A 9,078-nucleotide genomic window follows, 5' to 3' on the forward strand; every position below is an offset into this window, starting at 1 on the left:
TTGACATCTAATGCTTTAGGACATAAAAAAACCTGTTAATTGAGGAAAAGCTTTGCTACAGTGGAGGAACTACTGCATGGAACATCCCCCCCCCCCCCCCCCCCCAAAGCATACAGGATTGACCTCTGGCAACAAGCAGAAGCCAGAACCCCACCAAACAATACTGTGCAAGACCCCACAGAAACGTTGCCAGATGGGGTACTGATTGACAGATGGAAGTGCTGCACTCTCACAGAGCAAGAGCGGGAGTTTGTAGGACGGGAGACAATATGGTGAAGTAGGGTTTAAAGACCAGCAGATCCTGTGAGTGTGGCGAAAGGATGCAGAACATTGAACACGTTCTGTGCAACTGCCCACTCTCACCTGATTTAGCTGACACTGACCTGCTCAGCATCAACCAAACAACACTAGAGTGGCTGGCTGTCTGGTGTGACAAGATGTGAAATGAAAATAGCAAAATACAGGCTCTTCAGCCCACAATGCTGTGTTGAACATGAACTTTATAAATTACCTAGGTTTACCCATAGCCTTCTTTTTTTCTGAGCTCCATGTACCTTTCCAAGAGTCTTAAAAGACCCTATTGAATCCACCTCCACCACCCTTGCTGGCAGCCCATTCCAAGCCCTCACCACCCTCTGTGTTTTTAAAAAAAAAACAATTTACTCCTGACTGCTCCTCTGTACCTACTGCCAAGCACCTTAAAACTGTACCCTCTCGTGCTAGCCATTTCAGCCCTGGGATAAAGCCTCTGACTATCCACATGATCAATGCCTCTCATCATCTTATACATCTCTATCAGGTTACCTCTCATCTTCTGTCACTCCAAGGAGAAAGGACCAAGTTCACTCAATCTATTCTCATAAGGAATGCTCCCAATCCAGGCAACATCCTTTTAAATCTCCTCTGCACCCTTTCTTTAGTTTTCGCATCCTTCCTGTAGTCAAGTGACCAGAACTGAGCACAGTTCTCCAAGTGGGGCCTAACTAGGGTCCTATATGGCTGTAATATTACCTCTCGGCTCTTGAACTCAATCCCGTGATTGATGCAGGCCAATACACTGTATGTCTTCTTAACCACACAGTCAACCTGCACAGCAGCTTTGAGTGTCCTGTGGACTCAGATCCCAAGATCCCTCTGATTCTCCACACTGCCAGGAGACTTACCTTTAATACAATATTCTGCCTTTCTAAAGCTAATACCTGGCCTGACTTATAGTTGTCCCAGTTCCTGGAAGCTGATTCCTCACAAGGCAGAGATTTATTGCAAATTCTATCTTGAAGTTCAGCTTGAGGTGGACTTTTACACTAACAGTACTGTGCAAAAGTCTTAAGGCACATATGTAGCTAGGGTGCCTAAGAATTTTGCATAGTACTGTATTTGTCCACTTGAGTGGAGAGCGAGTTTATAAATCTGGCTGGAGCAAACAGAATTGGAAGTGGCAAGGGTGAAGCACCATAGGTGGCAGAGGAGGTGTGCCAGGGAGGGGGACCTTCGAGTCACTCCACCTAGCAACTCCCAGTTTAACCCTAGCCTAATCATAGGACAATTTATAATGACCAGTTAACATTCAAACTCCTTATAGATGACATCAGAAATGAACACTCTTGACGCCTGAGCTGTAATAGCTTTGTGCTAATGGCTTTGCTACGTTGGCCCCCTGTCACAAATGACTCTTGTCAGATAGTTTCTTGTGCAATGAGTATATAAGTTATTGTTTCATGAAATAGAATAATTCAAGAAATAACTCTGAATATATTGTAGCAGTAAGGAAACACCAGCCAGCAATATAGAGTAGATATATAGCCAGTGCAGCTTGTCATTGCATACTTGTAGCTTTGTGAGGTTTTTGAATTTTGGGAACTAAATCCAAATGAATGTAGTTGAAAAATGAATGCTTTAGTTTTGTAATATATCCATAAGAATACCAGATAAGAGCAGAGTTAGGTAACTTGGCCCATCGAGTCTGCTCTACCATTTTATCATGATTGAGTCATTTTCCCTCTGAACCCCATTTTCCTGCTGTCACCCCATAACTTTTCATGCCCTGACTAATCAAGAACCTATCAACTTCCACTTAAATATACCCGATGACCTGGCCTCCACGGCCGCCGGCTGCAGTGAGTTCCATGGATTTACCACCCTCTGGCTAAAGAAATTCCTTCTCATCTCCGTTCTAAATGAGTGTCCTTTTATTCCAGGGGTTTATGGAGCCTTGCCATTAACCAAGGGGTCTGTGGACTCCATATTTGGAAACCCCTGCTCAATTGTAAGGCTGCCTTCTGGTCCAAGTCGCCCCCACTATAGGAAACATCCTCTCCACATCCACTCTGTTCTCTTAAATTCCAGCAAGTACAGGCTGAAAGCCATCAAATGTCAATCAATAACTCTTTCTTTCCATTAATCATTCTTTTGAACCTCCCCTGAGCCCTCTTCAGCACATTCTTCCTTAGATAGGGGACCCAAAACTGCTTACATTAGTGAGGCCTGACCAGTGCCCCATAAAGCCTCAGCATTACACCCTAGCTTTTTGTACTCTAGTCCATTCAAAACGAATGTTAACATTGTATTTGCCTTTCTCACCACCGACTCAATCTGAAAGTTGACCTTTAGGGAATCCTTCACAAGGACTCCCAAGTCTTGGGAATTTTAAAATTTCTGCCCATTTAGAGAATAAGCTACATTTTTGGTCCTTCTGCCGGAGTGCATAACTGTACCTTTCCAACGCTATTCTATCTGCCACTTTGCTTATTCTCCTAATCCAAGTCCTACTGCAGCCTCTCCGCTTCTTCAATATTACCTGTCCCTCTATTGTTCGTAAACCTGCCCACAAAACCTTCAATTTTGTCATCCGAATCACTGGCATATAACATGAAAGGAAGTCCCTGCAGAACACCGCTAGTCACTAGTGGCCAGCCAGAAGAGGCTCCCACTCTGTCTCCTACCAATCAGCCAATGCTCTATCCATGCTATTAGCTTTCTGTAATGCCATGTGCTCTTAACTAGTTAGTCAGCCTCATGTGTGGCACCTTGTCAAAGGCGTTCTTAAAACCCAAGTACACAACATCCACCAACTCTCCTTTGTCTATCCTGCATGTTATTTCCTCAAAGAATTTCACAACAGATACGTCAGGCAATATTTTCCGGAAACCATGCTGACTTCAGCCTATTTTATCATGTGCTTCCAAGTACCCTGAGACCTCATCCTTGCCAATCAATTCCAACATCTTAATAACCACTAAGGTCAGACTAACTGGCCTATAATTTATTTTCTTCTGTCTTCCTCCCTTGAAGAGTGGAGTAACATTTGCAGTTTTCTAGAATCATGCCAGAATGCAGTGATTCTTGAAAGATCACTACCAGTACCTCCACAGTCTCCCCATCCACTTTTTTCAGAACCCTGGGCTGTAGTTCATCTGGTCCAGGTGACTTATCCCCCTTCAGACCTTTTAGCTTCACAAGCATTTATTCCCCAAGTAATAGCACTTAGACATACTTCTGCCTCGGCACTTTTGAACTACCAATGTACTGCTATTGTCTTCCACAGTGAAGATGGATGCAGAATACTTAATTAGTTCATCCACATTGTCCTCCATTACTACTTCTTCAGTGTTATTTTCTGATGTCCACTTTTGCCTGTCTTTTACTCTTTTATATATTTGAAAAAACTTGTGCTAACCTCTTTGGTAGTATTGGCTAGCTTATCTTCATGTTCCTTCTTTATGACTTTTTTTAGTTAGACCATAAGACATGGGAGCTGAATTAGGCCAGGGAGTCTGCTCAACCATTTCATCATGGTTGATCACGGACCTCATTCAATCCTTTACACATGCCCTCTCACCATATTCCTGGATGGAATCTTATCAACTTCTGCTTTAAGTATACTCAAAGACTTAACCTCAACTATGGTCTGTGGCACAGCATTCCACAGATTCAAGTTAGACACATAGAAAACCTACAGCACAATACAGGCCCTTCAGCCCACAATGCTGTGCCGAACGTGTACTTATTTCAGAAATTACCTAGGGTAACCCATAGCACTCTATTTTTTTGTAAGTTCCATGTACCTATCCAGGAGTCTCTTAAAAGACCCAATTGTATCCGCCTCCACTACCATTGCTGGCAGCCCATTCCATGCCCTAACTACCCTCGGCATTTAAAAAAAAACTTGCCCCTGACATTTCCTCTGTACCTACCACCTGTAAGATTCACTGATCTGTAATTTCCTGAGCTATCTCTACCCCCTTTCTTAAATAATGAAACGATCTGCAACCCTCTAATCCTCCGGAACCTCTCCTGTTCCCATTGATGATGCAAAGATCATTGCCAGAGGATCAGCAATCTCCTCCCTTGCCTCCCACAGTAGCCTGGGGTATACCTCATCCGGTCCCGGCGACTTATCCAACTTGATGCTCTCCAAAAACTCCAGCACATCCTCTTTTTAATGTCTATATGCTCAAGCTTTTCAGTCCGCTCTAATTCACCCCTACAATCGCCAAGATCCTTTTCCATAGTGAATGCTGAAGCAAAATATTCATTAAGTACCTCCGCTATCTCCTCCAGTTTAATAAACAGTTTTCCACTGTCACACTTGATAGGTCCTATTTGCTCACGTCTTATCCTCTTGCTCTTCACATACTTGTATAATGCCTTGGGGTTTTCTATAATTCTGCTCGCCAAATCATTCTCATGGCCCCTTCTGGCTCTCCTAATTTCATTCTTAAGCTCCTTCCTTCTAGCATTATAATCTAGATCTCTATCATTACCTATTTTTTTAAACTTTTTGGCAGCTTTTCTACTTGATTGGATTTTCAACAGCCTTTGTACACCACGGTTGCTGTAGCCTATCATCCTTTCCATGTCTCATTGGAACATATTTATGCAGAACGTCATGCAAATATCCCCTGAACATTTGCCACATTTCTGCTGTACATTTATTTCCCTGTAAACATTTATTCCAAATTTATGCTTCCAAGTTCCTGCCTGATAGCTTCATATTTCCCCTTGCTCCAATTAAACACTTTCCTAACTTGGCTGTTCCTTTCCCTCTCCAATGCTGTGGTAAAGGAGATAGAATTATGCTCTCCCACTGAGAGATCTGGTGCCTCACCAGGTTCATTTCCCAATACCAGATCAAGTACAGTCTCTCCTCTTGTAGGCGTATCTTCATTTTGTGTCAAGAAACCTTCCTGAACACACCTAACAAACTTCATCCGTCTAAACCCCTTGCTCTAGGGCAGTGGTTCCCAACCTTTTCTGTGCCCCACACCCCTCACACCCCCTACAAAAGTAATATCACATTTCAAGATGAAGAAGTCTAATTTCTAATTTTTGAACCACATACAATACTGCGGGTGAACAAATTGAACTTTAAAAAATAAGCTTTCAACTCTGCATAAAAAGCAAATATAAATTGAGCAATTAGATTCTAATTTATTCAGAAAAAATTGTAAACAGTAAAATCAAACCCAATTGTGAACATAAAATTCAAAGACTTCTTTGCTCCTGCTTCTCGTTCATGATTTTGTCAAAACGTGGAACTTTCTTGCTGACTGTGATCCACAGGTCTGCCTGTGAATTCAGGCAATTCCTAGATTTTGTCTTAATGAACAAAAGAGAACTGAATCCAGATTCACACAAGTACGTTATTGCAAATGGAATGAGGACACGGAGTGCTTTTCCACCAAGTCTTGGGAACATATCTAGTGCTGCACACCAAAGCTCCTCCAAAGTCTTGCTTTCAAATTGCATTTCAAGAGCTTGATTTGTCTGCAAATCAATAAGATCTTCCTTCAGCTCTTAATCACCTGACATTTTCTCCAAATTGTAGGAGTATGGATTCATGATCTATTCTTCTGAAATCTTCAGGTCTCCAGCAGCAAAATATTCATCAAACAATTCTGACAGCATTTCCAAATGAGCCACAATTTCTTCACGCACAGTAGGAGATATGGATCCAGCATCATCAACCATCTCTTCTAGTGAAGGAAAATTTAAGAGACTGCCTCTTTCCATCCTTCGACGCCAAAGACGTAACTTTTCTTTGAAGGCATTCAACTTTTCACAAGCCTTCAATATGTTTATCGCTTTTCCTTGAAGAGAAACACTCAGGTCATTCATACAAGTGAAAATGTCAGCTAAGTAAGCCAGCATTTGGGCAAATTCCTGTGATTCCATTGCCCCAACCAGATCACATTCATGCTTCTCCAGAAAAACTTTTGATTTCTTCCCATATTTCAAAGAAGCAGGTTAAAGCTTGTCCTCATGACAACCAACGGACTTCTGTGTGGAAAAGCAAAACTGAATGCTCACTTCCCAGATCCTCGCAAAATGATTTGAAGATACAATGATTCAGAGCACACCCCCTGATCCAGTTGATGATCTTCACTCAAGTATCAAGGACTTCCTTCAAATTTAGAGGCAATGTTTTTGATGCCAAAGCATGCTGATGAAGAAAACAATGTGTAACTTGCAAGTCTGGAATCTCCTTTTTCACCAATGCAGAAAAGCCAGATTTATTTCCAAGCATTGCAGTGAACACAGAACCAATGACTTTGATATCTAAATCATGTTTGGCAAAGAAGTCTTCCACCAGCTGCATCACATCCTTTGTAGTTGTGCTTGTTTTCACATCTTTTCAAAACAGGAAATCTTCCTTCACAGCACAATCATTGACATACCTCACTAATGTGATGAGTTGACTACAACTGGAGACATCAGTTGACTCATCCAACTGAATAGAGATTTCAAGAGGGCTAGCTCTGACATCTAAGATGACTTGGTCCAAAATATCGTCACTCAAATCACTGATTCGGTTGTGAATGACATTATTTGATAGGGGCACCTGTTCAAATTTTTTTCTTGCTTCTTTGCCCAGGATAACTGTTGCCATTTCCAGTGCACATGGCTTGATGAGATCTTCTGCAATTGTATGGGACTTCTTGGATTTGGCCACTTTATATGCCACTTGGTATGAAGCAAGAAGTAGTGGTTTCTCAACAGAAACAAAACCTAATTTTGGAAGAGTTCCTTGTGAATCAAAACGAGCTGACTCGGGCAGCGGGAGACTGGAGTGTGCTTGGGACAAACGTTACTACCACTTCTCAAGGCACACTGGCAGCAGGCTGACTGATGTTTCGTGACTCATCACTCAAGGACATAAGCCACTTTTTGTCGCACCGCCTGGATGCAACATTCTTAGAGTGGAGTGACATTTGAAATTTTCCAGTCCTCAGGCACCATGCCATAGTCCAATGATTTTTGAAAGATCATTACTAACGCCTCTACAATCTCTACCACTACCTCTTTCAAAACCTTGGGGATGCAGTTTTATTATTCCTTTGGCCTCCTTTTCTAGTAATCCTATATCTTACCTCTTCTTCTTTACATGAAAAAGCTTTTACTTTGATATTGTTTGCTAATACCTCTGACTTTACCTTCTCCCTCTGAAATTCCAGCTTGAGCAATTTGGGGGAAAGGTTTTAATTTCTACTTTACATAGATGTATCAGTAGCTGCAATTTACCATTGTCACCTTCTATTCCCAATACACTGTAAATCTCTAACCTCTGCCACCCTGTAATCTGTAGATTTTCCAATGTTTCCCAAGGTGTTGCAGTAATAATAGGGTATTACTCCTAATGTTACTGCAGCATTCTTTTAATTTACTTTGTAAATTGATAATCAGTAGTATAAAAAATCCCAATGAAAGTGACGAGCTTAAAGGAAATGTGGGAAACGGGCCCCTATTGAGTTTAAAAGGGGCACTGCAAATGGGGCCTGGGAAGTTTGAAATGTATGGGGAAATGAGGTCCTCATGATCCTAAGGGTGTATGGGGAAACAGCACATTGAGCATATGTCAAACCACCCAATAGCAGATTAATCTGTTGTACACAAGCGTCTGGATGAACTTCCCATTTTATGATTTAATTCAGTAAGTATTGTAGAGAATCTTATGGGCTAAGTATTAATTTTGTAATCATGAATGTAATCTTATAAACTTAAATCCAAACTTCTGGGTGTAACTTGATGGGTGGTGAGTGAGCTGCTACTGAATATTATTAGAACTAAGTATACTTGCACCGTTTTTTAAAAATTTAACATGTTCGTATGATTTTTTTTTAATGCCAGGTATCAGGAACGAAAGAAAGTCTTAATGGAACAGAATCCAAAGTGGATGAAAGCAAGTCTTCTAATACTGGTTAGTGGTGATAGAATCTGTTAAATATTTGCCATTGGCAGTTATAATAAAGGGTGAATTTTCATGTTTCATCCTTTGTCTAGTCATTGGACAAAGATAGAATGCTCAGTCCAAGACCAAACTCCATCACATTTAAGCTTGGTTGACTTTATGGGTCAGGTCATTTGGAAAGTTAGGTTGCTCTTGCCTAATTTTAACTTTTTGGCAGTTCAGACTTGAAACTGATAGGTATTTAGGCATAGTTGCATGTCAGAAGCCCACTGCACTCTTAGCAATCATGGAAAGATTGAAAGGATTAAAGTGGGATTTGTCTGCTGGGATTCCGGAGTCTAGGTGGTATAGACTAACTTGCTTGTGCCTGAGGAATTTTCTGATAAGCAGCATCGCTAGGTTAGGCTAAGGCTTACACAAGTAAATTTTATAAATGTCCTTTCAGATGAAGCCACTTTTGTTCTGTCATGGCAGCAATGTGCATCCCCTATTATCAGATTCAGATTCATTTATTTATCACACGTACATCAAAGCATTCAGTGAAAAGCATTTTTTTGTTGTAAAAAAAAAACAAAGATATGCTGGGGCAGCCTGCAAGTGTCACCAAACATTTCCGTGCCCACAGTGTAGCCTGGGACGTATTCTGAAGAGCATTTATGGCCAATTTGTATCTATTAATTCCTTCTGTTGGTAGACTTGGAGTTCCATGTATTGGCATCAGTATACCCATTCAGAAGAAATTGCCGTCTATTAGACTCTTAAGACAGAGGAGCAAAATTAAGCCATTTGGCCCATTGAGTCTGCACCTCTTTAGATCATGGCTAATTTATTTTACATTATTCTGCCTTCTCCCCATAACCTTGATACCCTTACTAATCATGATCTTAACT

At 41.2% G+C, this 9,078-nt stretch overlaps 1 protein-coding gene across 1 annotated transcript in view; it reads left to right on the forward strand.

Moving 5' to 3' along the window:
* The window catches only part of hsf2 (heat shock transcription factor 2), a 40,413-nt gene that overhangs the window by 27,694 nt on the left and 3,641 nt on the right, over positions 1-9,078 (forward strand). The window contains exon 11 of the mRNA XM_059981490.1: positions 8,128-8,197. Within this exon, the coding sequence (XP_059837473.1) occupies positions 8,128-8,197 (70 nt within the window). The remainder of the gene's footprint in view (positions 1-8,127; positions 8,198-9,078) is intronic.

The sequence above is a fragment of the Hypanus sabinus genome, chromosome 10, assembly GCF_030144855.1.
Source record: "Hypanus sabinus isolate sHypSab1 chromosome 10, sHypSab1.hap1, whole genome shotgun sequence".
In the NCBI taxonomy this organism is placed as follows: Eukaryota; Metazoa; Chordata; class Chondrichthyes; order Myliobatiformes; family Dasyatidae; genus Hypanus; species Hypanus sabinus.